Raw genomic sequence first — 26,659 nt, forward strand, 5'->3', positions numbered from 1 at the left:
GAAGTTGCCTGCGAAACAGGAGGAGCCGCACGTGCTCAGTTGGAAAGGACAGGTGATTTATTTCTACATTGCCAAAACTGGAATCCTGGTTAGGCAGCTGGCTGGATTCAGGGCACCTACACCCTTGCTCAGGGTGTAGTTCTGGAAATTAGAAGGGATTCATACCTGTGCGCCTGCTACATACATGACATAACCTGTTTTTGTTAACCATTGGCCTATTTATTGGTTCAGTAATAGGACCATTGAACAGGGTGCCATGTTCCTCACAACGTACATTGTAAGTATCCAATGAGTCGCCCACTCATCCATTGCTCGAAAATGCAGGTAGTTCCACTATAACGCTTCTTTTCTTATCATAGTAAATCTACACCTACAGAACTATGATAGACTAAACTACTCCCTCCATATCCAGTTGGTACCCCAATACACTTGCTAGTTTCTTTGTCGAATTCTATTCACTGCCACATATTTCATAAGCGTTGCAATTTTGAACCCCGGATGTTGTTTTATGTAATAAATGGCAGCAACAATTCAGCCCCCGCCCCCTCCGAACCACCTTTAACTCTGAATGTTACACAATCGAAACAGTAGCACATTTGTGCAGAGATCAAACATGAGGTTTCACTACGGACTCATTTAAGGGTGATTCAAGGCAGACGCACATCGTTCTTGCTGTATGATTTCAGAGGTTCCAACATTATAGCCCAGCTTCGAGCCATAAAATATTTCTAAAATAGGTGCATGTTCTTCTCAGTGTAAATGATGACTCTAGGCTTCCAGCGACTGCATAGCGATTGAGTGCTATCTAATGGTAGATGGAGGACGAACCTTTTTCCAGTTCATTAAGCCAACCATAGAGCCAAGTCAATAAACTTTCCAGTAGCTTTGTCCGGTGCGGGAAGCGACCGAGAAAATAATGTGTTTTTAGATTGCATGTGCTAAAGCAGGCTTGGCTGCAGGTCATGTTTCCTAATGGCGAAAATATAATATAACCTCAAATATGTTACAATTTCGTGAACAGCAGACTGGCTGTGATGCCCGGCCTGCTCTTTGTGCCACATCAACCACATCAACCACCCATGATGTCTCTTCCTACTCCTCGTGGCCCCTTCCACCGCAAACAGAACTCTTCGTGCTGGACTTTGATGGTAACTGTTTCTGCGGGGCTAGCCTGGTTCCTGTATCTGGCCCACGCTGCAATGTGGTTGGCTTAAACTTGTGACTGTCACACAGTCTTGCACGACCAGATAACTGTGATTGGCCCTTTGGGCTTTTAGGTGCATTATTTTCCTGAAATATTTCAAACTACATATCTCCGGTTCTACTGATTGGATTTGTGTTGTTTTCGTTTCAAATAATGTACTAAATTTTACTCTCTTTTTCTAAATTAGTGAGGTTTTTTTTTGTGTCGTAGTTTCACTTTATTACTGTTTGAAGTGCTGCATACTTTACATTTTGTCTCTAAGTTAAGCCTGAGTGCTTCACGCCAAGCTACCAGAGGGTGAAGCACAGGTTAACTTGGGGTTGTTTGCTAGTGACTTCACCCTGACAGAAATTATGGCTGCTGCTTGAAAAGGGTTTCACTCTCAATCAGTAACCCAATTTTCAACATTTGTGTTCAGTGGTGAGAATTTGGACTTCTGTGTGTCCAATGCCATACAGTGATGTTGTGTTACACTAAAATCCCAGATACATAATTTGATACCATTTTGAGTTTCTTTAAAATTTTACTTGAATGACCTTTTTGCTTTTTCTAAATTCTCTCTCATTCTACTTGACTGTTGTGCTTGAAACTGCTCCTGCAAGGATGGAGTCTGAGCTTGCCAACATGGTTGTAAAGACTTTGGCTGAGCTCAAGAGTTCTCCAAGGAGAAGGGACTTCCAGCCAAATGCAACACTAGAAAGCTAAAGCTTCAAAAGGTGCTGAGGACCAGTCACTGTTGCAGCAACAGATGGGGATGATGATGTGGAAAGGCAGGGGAGGACCTGCATACCAGTCCTGAGATGCAGCATTCAGCTAACGGGGTTGGCTTGCCTCTTGAATTTAAGCTCCCTGCAAGAGAGGAGAGTATTGTATCTTCCCAAGGTCAGTCTACAGAGGGGCTGGTGGACAGGAAGGCTGACAGGGAGTTTAGATTGCAGATGGCCAAGCAGAAAATGGAAGAAAAGACCTGGACTTGGAAGCAGAGGAGAGAAAGTCTGAGACTGAAAGAGCCTTGACGAGAGAAACTGGCCATGGAAACAGAAGTGAAAAATTACTCATAAAAAGATCTGAGAGATGGACATAAGAGTTAGGCAAGTGGGGTCTAGCAGTAATGGTGGCAACATGCCTGCAGTGCCCTTGGGAGACAAGAGGGTCCACATTCCAAAGGATCTGGTCCTAACTTTGCTGTGGGAGATAACATCAACTAATGCTTTCCTAGTTTCCTGTGTGACGTCAGATGACATTAGATGCCGGGAGGACATCCAGCAGCAGTCAGCTAGGGAGTGACAGAGCGTGGCTGATCGGGGAGCGGGAGCCAAGCTGAGCGGCAGCTGAGTTTTGAGCAACTGGGCAGGCCGGGTTAGTCCTGCCCTGCTACACCGACTGGCATTAGCCCTTTGGAGCCTGCTACCTGCAGCTACTACTATGGCAACAGCAACAACCGGTGAGAGATTCACTCTCGTACCCTACTGTTGCCTGCCGCAAATTCACTGCCTCCAGCTGTCCTGCACTTACACGCCTATGTAGTACTTGAGTAACGTACCGCTCACATCGCAAGCAACTGTGCTGGAGGCTCTCAAGGCTCTTAATGTGCTGAGGTCACCAAGCATGGGCTGGAGGTGAGTGTGGTTGCAGCATTAAAGGCTGCTGTAGCTGTTACCCTAGGGTTGAGCCGGAGAAGTGCAGAGGGGGCCAAGCTAGATCCGAGTGCAGCCTGCCTCAATCCATCCTCTGCACCCCCTTCCTGTTAAGCCTGTGCATTATGTGCAATGTGCAGTTTGTTGGTGGTAGGAGCAATCTGGTCGTACCGTAGCCTAGTTGTTTGAAGCTTATGAGGTTGCTCTGGAGATGAAAGGGGTTCCTCAGGAGTATTGGGGGGGCTGTCTCTGGAAGCACATACCTAGTGAAGGGAGGAATGCCCTACTTGCCCTAGAGAAGAGGGACAGGACCCCCAAGATAGACATCCTTGTCACGAAGTATGGCTTCACTGCAGAGAAATACAGGCAGAAGTTTAGGGAGAGCCAGAAGCTGCCCCATCAGTCCTGGGTGGATTGCGTAGATTCCTTTTGTAAGGCACTGGATGGATAGATGCAGGGGAGTGAACTAAAAGATTACCAGGGACTATACACTTTGGTGGCGAGAGAACACATGTTCAGCCTTTGTTTTGCAGAGCTGCACCAACACCTGATTGATAGCAAGCTCACTGAACCCTGGGAGCTTGCTAAGGAGGCAGATTGCTGGCTCAGTACCAGAGTCCACATGGAGGTGCCTGGGAGGGACCCCCAAAAACGGTGGTGCAGGTTCCCCCCAGCAGAGTGAGGGGGAGGTTAAAAGTGACCCAGACAAGTAGGAAACCACCCCCTGGTGGGACCTCTACAGATGTGGCCAATGTGGCCATCGGGGGAAGTAGCACCCAGAGGCAGCTCAAAGACGATGCCATGATGTCCCTTAGCTAGGAGACAGACCCGGAGGATGAGCTTGTGAACGCTGATGGTGGGAGTTGTCACTTCCACCAGGTGAAAGTGAACCACTGTTACTGAGAAACATCAGGGCAAGTCAGACCATGATGTTGGAAAGGCTGGTTTCCTCAGGGCACTACACCGGTCAGGTGTGTAGGGTAACTCAGGCCCAAGGGCAGGACATTTTCCACCCCACAGTCCTGTTATGCCTGGATTAGGGTGGGCAGGTGACCCAGAGGAGGATTATAGTTAGTGCCCGGATGCCCAAAGACTACACTTGTTGAATTGATTGCCCCCAGTTTCAGGAGAGCTGGAAGGGGTGGCTGCCCAGAGCATCCTGACTGTTCCGTTTTCTGGGGGTACCATTCCCAAGTGGAGGATATGGGAGTGCAGATGAAAGGACAGGGTGAGGGAAGGCCTCACTCCCGTGCCCTTTTCATTTGCACGGTACAGACCATGGGTTGAAAAGCCTGTCTCAAGATACTTGTCATGGACTGGTGGGAGGTAGAGTGAAAGGGGGTACTCTGACATCTGGGGATGCTGCCCTCCATTCTGAAAAACCTCAGAGAACCCTCAGGAGCCAATAGGGAACTCCTTGCTAGCCCCAAGGCTGAAAGAGAGGTCTTCTCAATGTCCCTGCATGGAGCTTCCACCTAGAAGTGGATGATACAGGGCCTGGATCTTGACGCTGACATCTGTCAGGGGCTTCTGCGGGTTGCTGTCCTTATGGGCAAACTTTTCCTTGGGTTGAGGACAGAAGTCTGATCAAAGCGGTGGAAAGGGCCACATCACTTTGATGACCATGGTTGTACTGTCTGTCTACTGGCACTTGTGAGCAAGTTAAGGTTAGGTGCTGCACAGATGGGGTCTACAAGTGAGACGAGCTCCCCAGGGGTCAGTTCAATAGCTCAGGAGAGGAATGCAACTGAGGGATGCAACTGAGTTTAGAGAGGAATAGAACTGACAAGTGTCCCTACATAACAGGGCCTTGGTCCATGTTCCATCATCCATCGTGGTATTAATCAGTCTAGCCTGGCTTTTGGCCGGTGAAGCCATGTTGGACTTAGCCCTTTTTGCAGGGCCATCCCCAAACTTTTTGCCCTCACCCTCCTGTTTTCTGATCCCATTTTTGTTGACTGTTAGGACTCTGTGCACTTTATTACTGCTAAAGTGCTTTTGCTTGGTTGTATCACATTGGAACTCTGCCAACACATGCCTTTACCACACATCGTTATTAGCAAAACAAAAAACGCTTTTTCTATAGTAACTAGGTCCTGCCTATAACTAACTAGTGCCTGTCAATACTAGGTAAATATATATATATATATATATATATATATATATATATATGTATATGTATATATAGTCACTGAAAAAAACAAAGGTTACAGGTACATTATAGTTAGGCTCACATTTTAAACGTACAAAACCTTAGAATTTGCCAGATATAGTTAGAGTTATCTCAAGTAACTATAACTTGTGCCTTAAGGGAACTATAACTCGAGCCTTCGCCATGCACTGGTAATTACCCACAAATTATGACATCTTTGATAACATCATTGATAACATCAATTTCATATTTGCAGTAAACATTTTCACAAAAAAACAGTGTAACCATTGTTTTTTTCAGTGAATTTCTATGTACGCTAAAAAAAAAAAAAAACATAGAAATCCACTGAAAACACCAAAGGCTACAGGGACGTTATAGTATAGAATTTCTATTTTTTTTAACGTATAGTAATTTTCATTACTATATGTTAATCCAACCACTTCTGCGGTTTGTCACAGGGCAGCCATCACCCTATAGCCGTCCAACCTTACACCTTGCAAGGCCTTCACCCATATGAGCGCAGACTCTGTGGCCAACATCCTTAACCACCCAACCCCATGCTGCACATTGGACTTTGGCTGAACGCAACAGGAGTTGTCCGTGGCCTCTCTGGGTGTGAGAATAGGTGTGAGAGGGTGTATCTGGGGGTGAGAGTGGCTGTCAGATTGTCTGTCTGTCAGTGTGTGAGAGTGCATATATCAGTGTTTTAGTGGGTGTGTCAGTGTGTATGTGTGTGTGCGTCTGTGAGTGGGTGCATGAGGGTGTCACTGGGTCTATGAGTGGGCGTGTGACAGAGTGGGTGTGTGAGTAGGTGCGTAACTGTCTGAGTGTGTTTGTGGGTGAGTGCGTGAGGGTCTGACTTGGGCTGTGAGTGAGTGCATAAGGGTCTGAGTTGCTCTGTGAGTGGGTGCATGAGTGTCTGAGGTGGTCTGTGAGTGGGTGCAGGAGTGTCTCAGTTGGTCTGTGAGTGGGTACGTAAGTGTCTGAGTGAGTGAGTGAGTGGGAGAAATTGATTGAAATAGATACCAAAAGAGAGAAAGAAAGTGAGGGAGAGACATAAAGGGAGTGATTATGAACACGGCGGGATTCCAAGCCGTGTTCATGCTGGGGGTCTAAACACAGCCTGCCAGCCCGCAGAAGACCCCGTCGGCCCTATAATATACATTCCACTGGGCCGGTGGGCAGAAACAGTGTTTCCGCAAGCCGGCCCAGAGGAATGCTGGGCCAGGATATTGCCGACGGCTCAATGCCGCAGTGCGGTGGGTGCAGCAGCACCCATTGTGCATATCACTGCCTGCAAATCGGGCAGTGACCTGCACAACGGGGCTGTGCACGGGGGCCCCGGAGCACCCCTTCAGCCAGCCTTTCCCTTGCAGAGGAAACAGCCAGGGAAAGGCTGGAGGAACAAGGGTTCTTTATACAAGCAGCGCTGCCCTGTTGGATAGAGAAATCCGCCATCGTCAGGCTGCCTCTGGGCGGTAGCCTGGCGGTGGTGGAGGGCCGCCTGTGGCGGTCGTTCTTTGCTTATAATATGGCAGCCCAGACCACCATGCCAGTGGCGGTGATTTCCGCCACCGCCGGCAGTTCATAATGAGCCCCAGAATTTTGTTAGGGTTTGTCATCTGATATACTTAGAATGAGGCATTTGTGTAAAATGTAAACTCAAAAATCTATTTGTTATGTTTAAAAAAAAAAAGAAAACGAAAAAGAGCACAGCTGGACTTGAACCCCCAATGCTGAGTGTGAAGGTCTGTAACCTTCACACTGAGCTATGGGTTTTTTTCTTCATTTTTTTGCCCTTTTTGGGCTATCTGGGACCACAGTCCCTATATATTGAATAATGTATTTATTTATAAAACAAAAAGCCCTTACAGGCTATCTGGCAGCGCAGGGGAAGCCTTAATCCTTGGTTTGCTCTCCGTGCTACATTGACAACCATCCACAAAGCTCTCCCTGTTTCTCACGGGGAAAACTAGGTTCTGGCCACAGTCATTGGGCCCATGCCCTAAAGTGGTACAAATAGCCCTGCATTAGGGGATTTTGTTAGACAAGGTCCTTTCCCTTTTCAACCCGTCCTATTGTTTTCACCTGCAGCTGTAGTCTTGTGCTTTACCATTCTTATATCTTCTTCTTTAAGGGCCTGATTTAGAGTTCAGCGGACGGGTTACTCCATCATAAATGTGAGATACAGCCACATGCCTGTATTAAAAGTGCATTATATGCAATTTGAACTATAGCTCTACCAAACTCTAAATACCCAAAGGCCCATATTAATGTTTTTGTAATACTGTGATACAGTTTCAACTCAATTTCAGAAACTCAGTCTACAGCGAGTTGCCAAAGAAATGTATTATGCAGCTACAACAGACTTAAAACTCATTTGCTAGAGCCCTCTTTAGTGTCAAGAAATTTGATCATGTTTCTTATCATTTTACACACTCCTTACAGCGTTGCGTGGTGTAGAGCAGCAGGCGCAGAGCGGAGTAGAGTGGGGCACTGGAAATCACCCTGCTTGAGCCAGAGTAGCCGGTTGTGACTGAGCTGATCCCCCCTCATCACCACCACCTATCACCACCCACATGACTGAGACCACAGCCATCTTTTCCACCATGCTAGGAGATTATGTGCTGCAGCTCCCACATTGGCTGATTAGTGATTACTTCAGCATAGCCCCTCCACCGGAGAGTCAGGCACTGAATTTTCATTTTCCATTGACCTCTCTGAAATCAAACAAACACCCAAATTCCACAAGTGTCAAATGCACCTCAAGTACCCCAAACTGCGCAAACAACAACCTGTCATCAGCTGGGTCAACAGCTGGGTTAAACCTGATCAGTCCTCCTTTCTGCTTCAAGCTTATCTAATCTAGGCTCAAGATTAACCACCCTGGAGAACCTCACAGCCTTATGGGAAGGGGAAACAATATGTCCCTGCTTTCCTCTGATTAAGAAACTAAGGCCCATATTTATACTTTTTTAGCGCCGCATTTGAGTTGTTTTTTGATGCAAAAAACAACGCAAATGCGGCGCTAATAAAGTATAAATATGGGCCTAAGTTCTCTTCTGGAAATATTACGCTTACTGGTAGACACTGTCAAGAGTAAAAGTGGTGGCGGAAATGAAATGACAAATAGCCTATATCTTGGAGAAATCGCTTTACCTTAACATCTGACAATCAAAGTGCTGCCCTGGAACAAAAAAGGGACCCCTTCCCCTCCCATAAAAGTGGTCCTTGCACCATCACAAACCACTCAGCATGCAATCTGGGTCCTCGCCTTCACCCAGAAGCCCTGTTACCAGGGGTGTCAGAAGAAGGGGCTCTTGCTCACAACAGCAGTCTTGAGGTTGTGCCCTGCTCGTCTATGATTAAAGAAAACGTGCCAGTATTACAAAAGAAACCTTTATCTCCGATACCTTCTCCATGCAATCTTATTTCTTCCAGAAGAGCTAAAAAGAAATTAAAAAGACAGACAAAAAAGCAGCACTTCAATAATAGGAGATCCCTGATCCTTGGAGCCGCCAATGACAGCAAGGCAGACCTTGAACAAGGACCAGTAAAACTCTTTCTCATATTCAACCTAAGTCAGAATCCAAGAATAGAGCGTCCCAATCACAAGGAAGACTATAGTAGCACAACTCTCGTCACTAACGACCTATTCGCGGCTGCACAAGTGCTGCCTAAGCCAAGCACCTTGGAACCAGATGTAGCTAAGGGCAAGATGTAGCAAAGGTTTTTACCATTCTGTGTCTATGGGAAAAAGTGTTCGTACATATGGCCCTAAGTCTCTATTATCTACCCCAGCAATACGAAAGGAACACGAGGAGCATCTGTCCAGGTTATTTACTTCAGGGGGGAAGGAGGACATAGGGGGTAATCTCCCCCCTTAGGAGTAACCCAGGCAGGGTTGGGCTCGGAGATTCCACCTAGAGTGACCTTAGAAAAACAAAAAAATTATATAAGCACTAACACCAAACTGTTTTATATAGATCCTACCAACTCACTACTGAATGAAAACTGCATCAACTGTGCCAGTCATGACCATGCACCCCTTTGCCATAATCTTTCACTGTGCCCTAATCAGATTCAGGGTGGATCTCTTGCCAACCTAAGTAGAAAGCCGTAAGAGATTCAACCAGTGCCCTTGAATTACAACCCTGTGCAGTCAGTCAATGTTCCAAGCCGGTCTGGGGTTATACCATCATCTTTCCCTGACTCCATGACTTGTCCCACTGGAGATCAAAGGCCCCAATTCTTTCAATCCTCAAACCCTTCACAGTTTCTACCCCCAGGTCCGGCAAGCTCTGTAGCGAAAGCTCCCTGGAACCACATGAACTGGTTTTCATCCCACGCTACCTCCCCGGGGGCTCACATGAAACACTCAACAGGGGCAACCTGCTACACCTACTCAAGCACATTTCAGCCCTGCGTGGGCTGACCTTTGTTGATTTATCATCGGTAAAGTTCACTTGAATCCATGACAAAGGAGCTTTGGAAGCCACCATTATTACATGGTCAGGAGCAAGCCTAAGAGACATCATCCTGGGTTAAGCAAGTATCTTGGGGCCATCGAGCTCCTAAAGCCACAGCACCAAAATATCCTCATGTGCTGTTTTAACAAGACATCTGAGCCCCCACAAGAGCATGCTAAGGGGTGCGCGGGGTGCTACTCAAGATTGGCTCCAGAGCTCCCACAGAAGGGTAAGATGTATGCTCTACGCTAATAACACCCTCAAAAGGGGGCACCACCTGGGGACTCCCCAAATTGGAACATTAGGGTCATACTCCTAGCTCAAACCTCTTTGGCTGCTCACAAGGAAAGACTATACAGTCAAGGTCCAACCTTATAATTACTACCTGGAATGTGGCAGGCCTCAGGTCAACTTTGACAAGCAAATCCGCACTGAGAGACTTGGGGAAAAGTGACATCCTCTGCTTACAGGAGACATGGGCTCTCACTCCATCAGTGTTTTATGGCTACTATGAACTTTTTAAACCAGCAAACCAGTCTTTTTGGCCGGCTGTGCCTCCAGACCAAAATTTCCCAGCCTGGCAAACAGTGCTGATTTATGGCATATCATGCGACAAGAGAAAGTTTTATTTCCTTTTAATAAATTGTTACTGCAATGCTTTAAAAACAGCGAAACCGTCTGCCATTAAAGCCCTAAATGACAGCTTAGAGAATCTCTTACTGCAGTTTGCCTCACATGAGGTTTTGCTGGTTGGAGACTTCAACATTAAGGGACTCTGGAGTTTCAACATTTCTTCATGTAAAACCAAAGAGCAAGACAAAATTAACAATCTGCTGTCCAACTATAATCTAGTCACTGGAGAACACATCCTTCAAGCACAAGACCCCCACACGCAATTCCCCACTACCAACAGAGGGATTTCAACCATTGATTACACCTTCCTATCAGCCACCTTAGCTAGCCACCAGGTCAACCTGTAGATTTGTGATCACCAAGAAAGCAACCACAATCCCTTGACTGTAACGCTTGATCTAAATGCATTCACAGTTGGTAATTTCCAAGAAGTGGGTAGATCTACACAGGCTGAAGCAGTTAATCAGGAGAATTGAATAGAGACCATCAGACACTATCAAGGTGGGCGAGTGGCTAGAAGAGGCTACCTCAGCTTTTATCTCCCATCTTCAGGGAGCCCTCCACCACATGTGAGATGGTCTAATAAGCTAGGAATCCACCTGTTAGCTTACGACTCCCTCCAACATCTTTCGAAAATGTTTCTGAAGGGGCAGCCCAGACAGCCACATAACAGGGACATTATTTTGTCCCGAAGAGCACTAAGAGGGGCACTCTGTGCTCATAAGTTAAATCAGGGCTGGCTTTAGGGTGGTGCAAGCAGTGCACCGCACCTGGTGCTGGCCTGGATTGGGGGGCGCTGACCTCAGTGGGGAGTAGGGTTTAGCAATAACTTAAATAACTTGCGATTTAAATGCACCTGCTGAAACGTTCCTTCTGCGTCTAGATGTCTGGAAGCAATTAAGATGTCAAGGTATCTCTTGTGGTTAATGTTCCTGCTAAGGAGAGGGATGGGAGTTTTGTCTAGGGGCAGCTTTGACTCCCCATTAAGTGGTGCAGAGGGTTAGTATGCCTGCTGCAAAGAGCAGAACTATAGTTTATGTTGATAGCTGAGTGGATTAGTAAATCCAGCCTTTACAAGCGCTTTAAAACAAATGAATGTATGTGAAAGGGGGACTATGGAGAGATGAGGGGCACATTTGCAGTATGGAAGTGAGGAAATCCGAGGAGGTGGTCATGGGGCGCCCAAAAAAGACTGTTGCACAGGGTGCCACCAGCGCTAAAGCCAGCCCTGAGTTAAATCACACTACAAACTCTGTGAAGTCTATAGCCAACTTGCATAAAAAATACAAACAAACAATTTGAGAGGAAAAGTAAATCTTAGAACAAAATGAATGGCTAAAAATTCATCAAATGCTGCAAGAAAGAGGCTTTGTCCACTTCTAGAATTACGTCAATAGTCTTAGGTCTACCACTTATAACAGGCTTAACGCGGACTCAGAAGCAGCCTGGGTACGACATGTCAATCGTTATATAACAGCTCGACAAAAAGCCTAAGTGATGCCCCGGTTTGGGACTCAGATGATCAAATCCCTGCAGACAGTCAAGCCCTGATCACGGAGGCCCATTCAGCAAACTGATTAAAGCCATGAAAACTGATGGAGCTCCAGGCCCCAGTGGCTTCCCAGCCAACATATTTAAATGAGGTCTGGGCAAAGGTGTTAATGCACCTTTTAAACCAAGCCTATAGTACCGCGCAGACTCCGGACTCCTGGAGAGGTTCCATCTTATGCTCAATTTTCAAAAAAGGAGATCCGACAATGCCATCCAATTATTGGCTTATAGCCATCTTGGGCTTAGAGACCAAGGCCTATGCTTGCGTCTTACTTAAACAGCTATAGGATTGGGCCGCTGCAAATCACATTCTGTCTTTTTTCCAAACTGGGTTTTGTGCTGTGGCAGCAACAACTGATAACATTACAGCCCTTGCTATCATGAGTCATCGAGCAGCTCAAGAAAGTCAGCCTCCTCTCTTCAGTTGTTTTATTGATTATAGTGCCGCATTCAATAAAGTGGATCGTAATTTGCTATGGAGGAAATTAAATATGTGGGGGAACCCGGCAACTACTAAGCGCCGTTATTTCACTCTACTGCAATACCTGGGTCCGTGTGAGAACTGGTCGCAACCCAGTAACCTCCAAAATCACAACCAAGGACGGCCTGAAGCAGGGATGTGTCCTCACCCCCGTACTCTTCAACCTATACACCGCTGACCTGGGCAAATCTTTGGAGAGCAGCTGCCTGATTGCTCCATCACTTGGCCATTCGAGACTCTACATTTTACAATATGCTGACCTCATTGTTGTATTGAATCACTCAAAAGCAGGTCTCCAGTGGGCCCTAAATAAACACCAGGACTACAATGATGCAAATTTCCTCACCATCAATCAGGATAAAATCAAAGTCCTTATCTTTAGCCTCTACAAAAAGAAGCATCTTCAAACCTGGCGTATGGAAGCAGCAACCATCAAAACCACTATGAACCACTATGTGTGGGTATAATTCCACAAGACCTCCAGCCTCAGGGCCCATTTAGCTGCCCTAAACAAAAGCCGAAACTATTAAATGTAGCCTGATTTGTCTTAACAAGACTTTGTAGAGTGCATCAGCTGCTCCTGTATTGAAGGTCATGAAGACCGCGCTCCTCCCGGCAGTACACTACCGGCAACTGGCTTTCCCGGAGGCATGCAGTCCCACTCTAGAAAACATCCAATGTACGGCCGACAAGAGGGTATTTGAACTCCTCAGATACATAAGGAGATCCAGACTACGCTTGGAACTTGCTCTCTTAAGACAATCACTCACATGTGAGGCTGACACCCTGAAATTTTACATAAAGATTCTTTAAGCTCCCCCAGATACTCTAAAAACCATCTAAAAGAGACATTTGAGACACCAGGGAACCCATCTCACCGACAAGTTCAAAGGAAGTTAACATCTCTTCAAATAGAATGCCTTGCACTGAACTCTGAGGATATTCCCTACTTAGCCTGGAAAAAGGCCATCAATAGGCAGCTGACTTCAATCCCCTATTCATTAGACTCCCGCACATTAAGTCTTCAAATATGTTGTTATCCCTCCTGAACAACTGATATGGGAGGAGAAGCCACAACCGAATCTTCTTGAAGCCTTAAATGGACAAGTTTGCAATAACATACTATTCATGTGACTCTTGGGTCTTCAAGTGTTGGATTTCTTACTCTTGTGTCCAACCAAATGAGGAGAGAGCCTGGAGACTCTGCAACTGAAAAAACAAATCCTGGTTACATGTCCTGAGCTTCATGCTCCCAGGAGATCCCTCGTGAGTCTGATATACCTACAGATGGGAATCTGTTATTGCTTTGAGGCCTCTTCGCTGTGCTTTTCCCGCACAGATATAAGATTTTTTATCGAGATGCAGCAAATATCTTAGATTGCTTGAAGACCGATTTTGTCCCCGTACAGCAGAGGCCTACCATGACATTTTCTCTCAAAAACTGATAAATTACTACTTTAGGGTCAATGACAGAATTAAGCCTAGGCTTGGAAGGACCTTCCCGGTTCAGCCTAACACTTTAGCAGGGGTAGTGGCTTCCTTTGTCATTGTTTGCGATCTAGTTACAATAAAATAAGCTTTGCTAAATTCAGCATAACACACACATAGGGGGTGATTCTAACTCTGGCGGGCGGCGTTCCCCCCTCCAGAATACCGCACCGCGGTCGTAAGACCGCTGCGGTGATTCTGGGTTTTCCACTGGGCTGGCGGGCGACCGCCAAAAGGCCGCCCGCCAGCCCTAAGATTTGAGTGCGTACATGATTTTTGGTCATTTCGAAAATAGATTAGAAGCATGTCAAAGATATTTAAATAATCTTATATTTTCCGGCATACTCTTTGTTTATCATGCAAACTTCAGTAGACTATATACAGGTGGTCCGATTCACAAGCCTAGGCTTGGCGGAAATTCGAAAATACACCTACATTTTTTTCTCTATTGCAAACTCATTGTGAGAAAAACTCATCTCCTACAGTACTAGAAAATATGGGAATAAACGATTTACTTGCACCCTCAAAAGAAACATAATCCATCTTTTTAAAGTTGTAAATTTGTGTGCTCTTCCAAGTAGGAGATTATCTATAAAATGTGAATACCTACAATTCCTTTGTAAGTCTTCGTCAGATTTTGCAATGCTAGAAAGCACCATCTATCTCATCCTACCCTCAAAATTACGACTGTGACAACTTGCCATATTGACCGAAGGTTTGTATTTGTACAGTCTACGTGCATGCGAAAATGCCACTAAATTCACTCATGAGGATCAAGGAATTTTCATTCATAAATCAATTTTTCAAGTATGTAAATTTCACTTATATGTTCCAAAATGGGTCACTCATTATTTATCTGGAGGAGTGACATGGAGAGATAATTTTCCAGGCCAGTACTCTTGGAGAAACAGTTTATAAATAAATGTTCACATTCAATTTAGATACTTATCGTGGGATAATTCGCCTACCTTACGTCTGTTGGTTCATCAATCCCATCGTAAATGTCCTCATCAATTGGCGGAGGTGGGAACATTGCTTAGAAAAAGTGAATTATACTATTAAATGCTCATCAATACTTGGATAATTTTCGGTTTGTTAAAATATACTTGACATCAAAGAAAATTCCCACTTGTAGACTACAAACGCAACATTTCTTTGCACTGCTTCAGAAAACTAACGAAAATATTGTTATCGCTTTAGCCTTTAAGCTTGTTTTATTTACATCTTTCATCTTTGTGGACTAATTGTTGAATGTTAGCAGGTATAAAAAGAGAATGAAAGTACAGGGTCAGATTATTCATCTGCTTTCTTTGAGAAATTACAAGTTTTTTGACCGATTAATGGATGAAAGGAGAATCTCAGCAGTATGGTAACCAATTATTCATTTACTAGACTAGAATTGATTGAAAAGAAGGTATTGTCTGAGGGTATACCAGTAACCAAATTAAAATAAGACTTTGGACTTGCACAAAAGGGTAACAAAAGTGGGACAGTGAGGGTAAAGCTGAAGGCCATTTAGGGCCAGCGGAGCATGTAGTAAATGAGGGGAACAAGTAATGCCTTTGGTGCAAGGCTGCATCTGCTTAGTCAAGGGGATTTGTAGTGGGGTGTAGTAAATTAAATAGGCTTCAGTTAACATTATCTGCATGAAATGTAAAGTTATATTATGCATTGGAATTGTATTGGAAAATCAAACATCTGCCCATGCCATTGTGAAAATGAAACTTGCCCATCCATGTATACGATTTCGCGTTTTTGTTTCCCATGACAAATGGGTCGGCTGGTGTGTATGTTATATGGTTATCTTGCTGCATTCCAACATCTAAGTAAAAGCTTATTGAAGGAATACATTTGGTAAAATGATCAGTACGACGCTGTCAGTATATCTCATATTTCTGTAATTGCTGATTTACTGTGTCACTCTATGCTCACTCAATGGACCGAAGTACAGACGTCCTGATTACGCGGCCGCCTAAAAGCAGTTTGTAAAGCATCGATAATTATCAAATCATAAGCAATTGACCTCTTGCAGTTTTACGAGACCTACTTTATATGTTACTAGTCACGTGGCACCGGGAGAGCACGTAAGAAGACGTGACTTGGGGCCAGATGTAGAAAGCGTTTTGCATGGCGCAAACTGCGAAATTCACAGTGTGCGCCATGCAAAACGCGCATCGCGATGCACATTCCCATTTTGTGAGTCGGTACCGACTCGCAAAATGGGAATCCGACTCGCAAATAGGAAGGGGTGTTACCTTCCTATTTGTGATTCGCATCGCGATGCAGAATTGCTTTGTGACCGAGAACGCAGTCGCAAAGCAATTCGCAGTTAGCACCCATGTCAAGTGGGTGCTAACTCATTCGCAAAAGACAAGGGGTCCCCATGGGACCCCTTCCCCTTTGTGAATGTCGCCCAAAATATTTTTGCAGAGCAGGCAGTGGTCCAAGTGGTTTCATTTTTTCTTTTGTATTGCAGCTCGTTTTCCTATAAGGAAAACAAGCTGCAATACAAAAAAAAACAAAAAAAAACAGCTTTCTTGAAAAAGCAGTCACTGACATGGAGGTCAGCTGTCTCCAGCAGGCCACCATCCCTGTGAGTGCAGGGAATCACAAGGGGGTCGCAAATTGCGACCCACCTCATTAATATTAATGAGGTGGGTCTTTGCGACCCCCTTGCAATGCGCAGAAAGTGTATGGGACACCATTCTGCATATGATTTTGCAACTCGGAAATTGCGAGTCGCACTGACTCGCAATTTCTGAGTCGCTAAATCTATTCTTCCTACATTTGGCCCCTGGAATCCAAACGCTCGCAACTCAGTAAAACTCAAACACCCGCTTGTCCACTCATGCGGGTCACAGTTCTGATAAATGAGGTGCATTCTCTCCTGAAGCGCGAATCAAGCAGAGTAATGTTTTTTACACACAGGTCCTCACCTACCACTTTACGGAATGTCCAATCTTCAGAAGATCTGGAGGATTCTTACTTCTAGGATCCACTGCCTCGTCAATATTAAAAGAACCTTAATTTTTTCATTAGTTTGTTTTTGACCCCTTCTGTTTTTAATGTGTTCACAAAGATCCTACCCCCTCAGGTGTGCCCTCTAAACGCAGGAACATTCATGTTCACACATATTATGTATTTCTATGATGGCTAGATGCATGCTTTAAACGGTTTGCTGGCCAGAATCAGACAACTATGGTTTGTCTGATGCTAAGAGCTTTCAGCTGGATTCTGATTCTGAACAAATATATCCTGCTACCATGTCTAAAGAGGGAGTAGACTGTTGCCTCTTCAACACCTCTGTTGTGTATGTATTCCTCCCTCCTGCTAGAGCTGATAGGCTTGGATCTTACCTCAAAGGCCTCCCTGCTTGGAAGAAGTTCCTGTTCATCTGTAATCTAGCAGCATGTGTTTTCCTTTTGACTTGGGCCAGGTTCCATCTGATGTTGCTTGTTCTGTACAGTTTGCCTCAGGGACACTTGCTATACAAGGATTATGAAATGCATAGCCCAGTCCTTGCTCCTCTAAGGATCTCTATTCATTGTTGGTTGTCCTCTACGGATCATTGTTGATTGGTGAAAGATCACAAGTCCATGGTAGTGGAGTTTCAGTGTCCACAACCTATGGTCCTGACCTCCACTGCTAGTGTCAGGCACTGATGCACTTGCTAGTGAAACAATCTTTAATGTAATGTGTGTAAAACTGACCTTACCAGGAGAAGACAATGGATGCTCTGACTGGAGTATGAGCTGCAACAATATTGATTAATTTGTACTGTCACTTTAGAATGTGTAGTAGTTCAAGCTTTGATTAGATTGTGATTCTTTTGCCACTTTGGTCAGCCAGTGTTGTTTCTGTATGTTTATCATTTGATTTTGAGACTGAGTTACGTGACATTGGCATTGTTAATATAGGGAAATAAACATTCTAACTTTTACATAAAGGTGTGGTTATTCATGGTCGCAAGGGCATAGTGTGTGGAATTTATTGACTCAAATTAATTATTGGTGTTACTGATTGATATGGTTATTGATTTGTACGGGGTTCATGGTGGGAAAAACTTGAAGTGCAGTCAAAAGGTCCATCGTTCTATTTGCATCTCCCTTGCAACTTTACTTAATAAGGTCTGATGCGCTAACACATCTCACAATTATTCTCCCCTTAATTGTACCCCTTAGTGGACCTTAGATTTTCAATTGATAGCTTTAAGCTGGGCATGCCCCCTGCTCTTAAGGTGTGGACCTTAACTGTGTTAGTGTTCTGCTTGTGTTGCTGTTCTGGGATCTTCCACTGGTGTTTCATAGAAGTGAGAGAATTTGCCTAATTGCAAAATTCCATAATATTATACTTTCACAGCAAAATGCAGGTTTGTTGATATCTTGCAAATAAGCAAGTACACTGTGTAAAAAAGACTTGTGATATACCATCAGGAGACTGGTTTGACCAGAAAATGCCTCTTTACGAGACATTTTCTGTGCTAACCAGCTTATCCCTGGTACCTTAAAATACTTTTTATGCTAGTACATGCTTTAAAAAGTAATGCAAAATCGAACTTTTAGAAGTTTTAGAAATCTGATAGCTTTTGCATAACACATATTTTGGCGTTGTCACAATTCCATCCAGGCCTAGTGGTTGAGGCATTCACGAGCACTTCTTTTACACCTTTGGGCTTTCTGCTTAAATTCCTGACTGCTATGGTTGCTGCTACTTTGGCAAGGAGGTTAGTTAGGGAAGATTGAGGTGCTCCTCTTTGGAGAAACCATGTTTGTGACTCCGTCCAGAATGGTATGTCTTGCAGCCTTCTCTTTCTTTTGGGCTAAAGGTTATGCACCATTTTCACCTGTCTACTGATATTGTCCTTCCAGCTATCTCTACCGATGCACCTGGCCTGCAAGTGGCATGCTTTGGAATGTGATCATGGTGACTGCTTCCTTTATAGTTAAGGATGGAAGGGAAAGAGCTGTGTATAAAGCATATTGACTGTGCCTGCAAGATGCAAGCCCAAGGATGAGGATAAACCTTGTTTATATGGAACGTGATGAAGAGAGTATGATCTGGTGTCATGAAAACTACTCGTAAGCAATCTGGCCACAGTAGTCCTTGTTACAATCACACGCTAGTTGTAATTATGTCTAGTTTATAATACACTGATAAACTACACTGAGGGATCAGACTAAAACGTGGCTTTACCAGTCAGTCAGCCTAGCACCATACACCTTGGATGCCCAAGATCTATTCTACAGAGTTCTGCAAGGATCCTCCCTGAGCCCAACTGTCTTCATTGCACACATGATCCCTCTAGCAAGCATCATCCATTCTACACCAAGGACACACAACTCATTTTCACCCTCACGGACAAAACGCCAAGTACTCGGATCATGTTTAATACCTGCATGACTGAAATCGCCTACTGGATGAACACCGACTGTTTGAAGCTGACCACCTACAAGCTTCGGGAATAGCACTTTACTGTGGGACTCCATCTGGTGGCCACTGAAGCTAGAACTGACACACTCCCCCAACACCCATACAAAGAACCTCAGGATCATCAGCAACTGCAAACTCGACATGACCTCCCAAGTCAACTCTCATTGTCTCATGCTTCCATACCCTGAAGATGCAGAGCGAGATTTTCAAATGGCTCCCAATCATCACCAGGAAAACTGTCATACACGCCCACGTCATAAGCAAGCTGGACTATGTGAACACACTCTATTCCGGGATCAACAAAAACTCACCATAAGGCTGCAGACCAGTCAGAACTCGGCAGCCAGCAACCACTAACAAACTCCCACACCACAAACACATCACACCATACCTGAAGGAGCTTTACTATCTCCCAAAACACAAACGATCACAATTCAGACTCCTCACCCACATTTTCTAGGCACTACAGAACACTGGCCCAGCACACCTCAACAACTGCATATGCTTTCACAAACCTTCCAGACACTGCCACTTGTCTGTACCCCTACTTGCACACATCCCAAGCATATAAAATACGGATACAGCATTCAATTCTTCTCCTACATTACTCCTAAAGTGTGGAACGACCTGCAGCTAAAGATAAGAGCCTCCTGCACTTCCTGAATTCTGCAAAAAGCAGAAGACCTGGCTTTTATGAGTAGTGCTATTAGGCCCCAGATTTTGCTAGACTCCCACCTGCTCAGTGCCAGAATACTCTCTGTGGTGATGGTGCGCTCTACAAATCTATATAACATTACATATAGCAAGGCTTTGTCGTCCTTATATCACATTATGCAATCCTACCGACCACATAATTATGTTATAGGACATTTTATATTTTCCATGTATATCTTGTATACATCATAAAAACTTCTTCATTTTTGTGTCATGTGATTTGTCCTTTATGCCACATTACACCTGCTATGGTACGTTAGGTAGGCCAAAGAAAGCAAGGCAACACAATGTTAGACAATTGCCTAGTATGGTAGAAGATAAGTGGGAAGAAAATCCTTTCTTCCAAAGAAATCATTTAATCCTAACATGATGTGAGATGTTGCCTCTGCTACCCCTCACATTTGGGTGACTCGACCCTCACAAGGATGAGTCTGGGTTTGTTCAGTGCTCATTCTTAGACAGAAAGTCATTTTATAAATGTATGTAACAAATCCACGGCCAGGCCTCTGTCTTATCCGTAAAGTAGATGAAGACTTCATATTTCCTGGTGGCTGAAGATCACTCTGACTATCAAAAATCTACTCCCCTAAGTTGGGCCCCTGAACACTTCAGATACCTAGGCATGCAGGCGGACTTCAAATAGCGGGTATGGAATTTGAACATCGCACTACTACTCCCTTGAATAAAACACAACATGAAACATGGAATTGCTGCTGATTAAACTCGCAGGAAGGATGGGCTTTGTTCAAAATGATCTCTTTTCCCCAATGACTTTACACCTTACAAAACTTCCCTTATGAACTATGTATATTGCTGTTTCTATGGGCAGGTTAACAACTGTACATCTCATACAGGAAATATATGTAACAGGTACCCAACTATGCTACTGGGCAAGTCACATCCTCCCCATAAATAACTGGCTTTTCTCCAACCGTGTTGAGCCAATGATAGCAGTGGAGTTGGAATCCACTGAACAACACGACATACTGTGCCTGCTTTACGGGCTGCACACATGACATGACCCACTCCCCCGACCACTGCAACAACCATGGCCTGTTGGCCCCGAGCCCTCCAATGGATCAAATGTGATAAGGTCACAACAGCAGAAACACCATTATGGGTGTTTGGAACACACAGTCAAGCTAAGTAACTTTAAGCCTTGGGACCTCATTGGCTTCTCACAGTTGATATATATTTTGGAGGGGTGGCACATCCATTCCGTCTTGTTCCTGGTGGAGACCTACAACATGCACCACATGCAATTCTATTGCTCCCTACAACTGCGAAACACACTGGAAGCACACAAAGGTGCTCTCCTTAAACTATCCACTCATAACCCCCTAAAGACAATGGTTACAGTAGCTGCCATTGGGTATAAGGGTACTTCCAGAATCTATTGATTAGTGGTAGTTGGTACCTCGACCCTATGTTGGACACTGTGGGACATGTAGGCGAAGGATACTGACTCATTAGATGAGGCTGACTGGAAGGAAGGGAAAATGGCTTCAAAGGCACTAGTGATCTCAACTAGACTTTGAAGTATTTACACTGGGTCTAGTACAGCTTCTCAAGGCTCAGCAAAATGTAGTAAGTTCTTGATCCCAACTGCCTTTACATGCAGAACTGAACTGAGGACATTTTCCACACAATGAGGACATGTTTTATTATACAGAGATATTTGTCCTGAATATACTGAACCCTCTCAGAGGTGATAGGCAGAACTGTTGACGCTGACTTCAGAAGAACACTTTTGGGGTTAATGGATGAATGGGGGGGGCGCACAGCCCACCAGAACTCTGGTGGCACTCAAACTCTTACTGGCCAAATGTGATTCAGCGCAATGCTACTAGGGCACCCCCTTTGTGGGAATGGATCCACAGGATGAACTCGTGCACCAAAGTGGAAGAATATGTCTAAAAATGTACAGGCTGTTCCCCAAACCACATAAAAATATGGGGCGGGTGGTTAAACTATTCTGCTGCAGCAGACATCTAGACAATGTTTTAATTTTTGAAATATGCGATGTACTAATGCTTTATATTGCTCTGTATTATTTTTACAGTGTTGTGGTGTCAGTTTACTGGTATGTTTATGACTCTTAAATAATAAACACTATGGTAAACAAAAAAATGCATAAAATGTATGTATCTCAATATGCTGACGTCACACATGTTCCATGTTGGGTGAACGACGGTCAACCTGCTCAGAAATTCTCACATTTTTCCGAATGGCTAGAGTTACATTTACCATTTTCAGGAGTTATTTCAGATGCTTTATTCAAGAGGCAACCTAAGTATATTATTGTATTATGTCAGGGTCAAAATGTTCTTTGTTACCATTACAAAAAATTTCATTTTTGTGGTTTGTTTGCTACAATTTTTATGTCCTGATTCATTTCTCGTTTGTATCTCTGGGATCAGAATGGGATGCTTAAGTACAGCGGTGGTACTAGGATTGTAACAGTTAAAATAAATTAATCAAACGATAGTTTGTTTTAGGAGTTTCTCTTAAGCTTTTCTGCATTACTGACATTTCTCAATTGATCTACTAACTAGTATATATTCAGGGGCATATTAAAGATCCCCTAGTGCCATTCTAATGCCATATTAGCATACATTTTTTATGCTAATGTGGCCTTACATAGCCAAATACGCAGACCATATTTACAAAGTGGTGCCATGCGTGCATGGCACCACTTTGTAACCCTTTGCACTATATTATGCCTGAGCCAGGCATAATGTATGCAAAGTGGGCGTTCCCCCAATAGGGGGGCTGAAATAATAGCGCAAGGAAATCTAACAGATTTCCTTGGATCGTTTTTTCTTGGCACTTTTAACGCCTGCTCAGAGCAGGCGTTAAAAGGGGGCATGTCATTGATTACAATGGGCACCTATGCACTCTGCAGGTGCAGCGTCAAAATTTTGGTGCTACTGCTGCAGAGTACATCAATAGCGTAAAAATAAATGCCACTATTGTCCCCTACCCTGCGCCAAGGTGCGCCGTATTTCAAATACGCCGCTCACATGGTGGCGGTAGTAGGGCGCTAAGGGGCGCAAGAAAAGTGGTGTTGCACTGTGTGTAGCGCCACTTGTCTTAAATATGCCCCTCAATGTTTTGCCCTCTTTTCTTTTTGTTTTTAATTTATATTGAAATTGATTTTTTAATCTATTTTCTATTAATTCTAAGAATTTTTTTATGTTGTTTATATATTTTAGCCATTGGGTTAAGTGCTTTGGAAGCAATTTAAATATTTTACAATTATGAAATAAACTTAAAAAATATGAGTATTATATTTAATATATTTATGATTAGTGCTATGCGTCTAATTTTGTATGCAGTACAAAGTTCTCTGTACATTAAGATGTCCTAAGGTAAGAATGTCGTTTTTTTTACAACATATTAACTACTTACATCCACTTGAATTTCCAGGAAGATGCCTGCAAGTAAAGAAAATATGCATAAGGTGAGTGCAGACTCGTACATTTATGCCGTATTAAAAGGTCAAACAAATTCACCCAACCTATCGTTTATGTAAGTGAAAAATAAGTAGCTAGCAAAAGTAGTTCTCTGGTATAAGAATACTTTCGGAAATCTACTGCAACGCCAGAAGAATATGCCAGATTACTTCTATAAACAAGACCAATCCTTGCAATTTCAGTAAGTTTTTCTGTTGAGTATATCATTTTTACAGGGGAGCAATCAAAATAAATATAGATCATTTCGATTCGCATCTAAAGCCTTTTGTAGCCTCAACATCTACATCGAAACAAATCTGCTTGTTTGATCCTCATTAAGACCCTCAAATGTTTTTCTCCATTCATTGCCCCCCTGCTTTACAAGTCGGTAGTGAACACCCTCATTCAGACCAGCTTGGACTTTGGCAGCGGTTCTTAATCTTTTGACTTCTGTGGACTCCCACTGAATTACTTTCGGAAGTTGACCCTGGCATAAGCATTTTCCACAGTTTCAACCTCAACAAAATACATGAAGTTGCAGAACAAACATACATTAAACAAATACACAAATTAAGAAACATTTAATTCACCAAAATTACACTACAAATCGAAATTTTAATTTTAATGGGAAGATTAGGGCGTTTCAAAAACTGTTTTCTTTCTAGAGGACAAAGCAATTACTCCTAAAGCGTACTCTCTTTTTGTAGGCGTTTACCAATGCATCAATTAAGGTCACCAGTCATCCTTACCACGTTTTTTTCTGTAGTTGTGCTGCTCCCTCAACTCAAGCTAAGGATGCCAACTTCATTTTTAGTCCCCAATTTAAAATTCATTTATATTTACAGTGTTTTACATTTTTCAATTATCAGTTTTGGATTTTTAATCTGCTAATATTATTTATTTTCAAACAGTTGCACACCCCCTCAGTAGGCATTGCAGACCTCAGGTTCAGATATGGACTACGGTATTGCTATCTATACCATAACATTTGAAAAAGGAGGAATGGGATGTCAAAATTATTTTGTACTGACTTGGGAGATTATGGCCCACATTATAACATTGGCGGTAAGTGTCACCTACCGCCGCGGCGATGGCCGCCAAAAGCCTGTTGCTGTGGGCTAGCATCCGTCAGCCAAAATATGACCACAGCCGGATTTCCGCCACAAGAAGGGTGGAAATCCAGCTGTGGTCATACTGGCGGATGGCGTTAAGGCGGTGCTGCTACCACCAGCAGCGCCACGCCAGTAAACCGCGCCAGCCGTATAATGAAGAATAATACGGCCTGGTGGTGTTCTGCTGGCAGGCGCTGCTGGCGGTAGCAGCGCCCCGTCCTGTCCCGTCCCCTGCCAGAAGACCCCACCCAGGATGCAGGTAAGTCGGGTTTCCGACAGGGAAGGGGGTTGTTGTGTGTGCATGTATGCAAATGTGTCTGTAGTGTTGATTGCGTGTGTGTGCATGTGTGAGAATGCATGTATGATTGGTAATGTGAATGCGTGTCTGCGTGTCAGTATGAATGTGTGTACGGACGCGTGCATGAATGAATGGATGCATGCGTGTATGCCTGTGTGAGTGAGTGTGTGAATACATGGTGTGTTCCTGCGAGTGTGCGTGCATGGGGGGGACTGGAAGAGGGGAGCATGGATGGAGGGGGGTTGGGGGTGTCTGGGGAGTATTGGGGGGGTGCGTGGGCCTCACATCAGTGACAGGGAAGGAATTTCCTGTCACTGGTACGGCCTACCGCCATGGTTTTCGTAGGGTTTTCGTGTTGTTACAAATGCCAAGAAAACCATGGTGGCAGGCAGGGTTAAAATGCGGCCAGCTGTACAGTAGCGACAGCTGGGTTTGTTATCTCCAGATTGTTATCTCCAGCCCGGCGGCTGCTACCGCCATGGCGGTCGGTGTGGTACATTGGCTTATTGGCTTCAGCCAACCCACCAATGTCATAATGTGATGGTATGTACTGCCAGCCTGTTGGTGGTACTACTGCCACATTTACACCGACCACCAGGGTCATATTGACCCCCTATGTAATAAAGAACAGAGCAAGCCAATTTGCGCTACTTTTCAGATTTGAGCCAAGAATGGTCAATGACCCTTGAGCCTTAGGCAATAAAAGAACTACAGCACTTTCCGGTGTGTCCTCATTTTTTTATGAGCTTCCTTTTTTCAAATCTTTTTTATTGAGCATTTGTCTTGTAAAGCACCATAACACATTAAAAACCACAACAAACCTGGGTGCTGTGGCTTGTGGACATGACAGTCATCAATGAAACCTCAAGTAATCATACAGAGGATATGTTTGATAGTACAGGATACCGACCCTCCATCCTGGTCCCTTTCAATGTTCCCCACTATAGGGCCCGTCTCTCTGGCCATTAGGGAAGGGCCCAGCAGAGGGACTGCCCCCTGGGGTCTAGTCACTCTGCCTCATTCTCTGTCCAAACCTTGTCATGGTCCCCATATCTTTGTAAACATCTGGGGGCACCCCCTTGCCAAATAGGTTGGTTCTTCAGCATGTCTACACCAATTCATGTTGGATGCCCACTTGATCATCATTGGGATACTTGCACTCCCACAGGTGCTCAAAGTCCCTCCTCACTACAGCCAGAGCCGTGTTGCAGAAGAGGAGTGCATACCTATTTAGGGTTACTTCGCTCCAAAGTCCCAGAGTAACTACCTGAGGAGTAAGTGTTATTGAATCACCAATGACTTGTGAGAGTTTGCACTGTAAACCCAATCAGAATTCCCTGACTTTTGTATATTCCCAAATTGTGTGCAGTAATGTTCCCCATTGGCTGCACCCTTTTTGCTATTTGTTTGTGTCTGTAACTTCAATTAAGTAATTTTAACTGGATCAACCTGAACCCAGTTCGGATTGCAACCTCCCTAGGATATATGCATGCCACACCCTAATCATCCTCCAGTTGACCATGTTGCCTTCACCTTTCTCCCTCAGTGCGATTGGAGGGGGAATTTACTGATATTAAGCAGTGTGGTGTAGATCTGAGAAACTGCATTCGTATGTAGTAGGGCCCCAATGACCCTGTATCAATGGGATCTCCAGTGCTATTTTTTGGGACTTGTCAATATAGTGGGCCAGGATCGATCTAACCTGCAGGTGGAGCAGGAACTAGCTCCCTTCCAGTTCATATTGTCTCTGTACTTCCCCAAGTGTCAGACACTCTTCATAACTCTGGATCTCAGCCAGTTTGGAGATGCCGGTGTATCCCACTGTCTATAGACAACAACCCCACTCAAATCTGCTATGGCCTTCGAGTCTGATAGAGGGGTCTCTAATGTCATTTTATCGTTCCATCCTAATTTTTGTATAGCCCTCCTCCAAGTCTTATCCACAATAGCCATTACCGTTTTGAGGTGTATAACCCTCCTCCTACTGTATAATTGCCTAAAATAGCCTCAGGGGTCCATGGCTCACCAGTTTGTA

The 26,659-nt window shown here is 44.3% G+C and overlaps 1 protein-coding gene across 4 annotated transcripts in view; it reads right to left on the bottom strand.

The window, feature by feature from the left end:
* Nucleotides 1-26,659, bottom strand: part of FYB1 (FYN binding protein 1) — a 602,843-nt gene that overhangs the window by 108,613 nt on the left and 467,571 nt on the right. For all 4 annotated transcript variants that reach the window (XM_069221341.1, XM_069221354.1, XM_069221340.1 and 1 more), the window contains exons 10-11: nucleotides 23,171-23,196; nucleotides 14,584-14,650 (exon numbers count right to left, since the gene is read on the bottom strand). In XM_069221341.1, the coding sequence (XP_069077442.1) occupies nucleotides 14,584-14,650; nucleotides 23,171-23,196 (93 nt within the window). The remainder of the gene's footprint in view (nucleotides 1-14,583; nucleotides 14,651-23,170; nucleotides 23,197-26,659) is intronic.

The sequence above is a fragment of the Pleurodeles waltl genome, chromosome 1_1 (genome assembly GCF_031143425.1).
Source record: "Pleurodeles waltl isolate 20211129_DDA chromosome 1_1, aPleWal1.hap1.20221129, whole genome shotgun sequence".
NCBI classification, from domain to species: Eukaryota; Metazoa; Chordata; class Amphibia; order Caudata; family Salamandridae; genus Pleurodeles; species Pleurodeles waltl.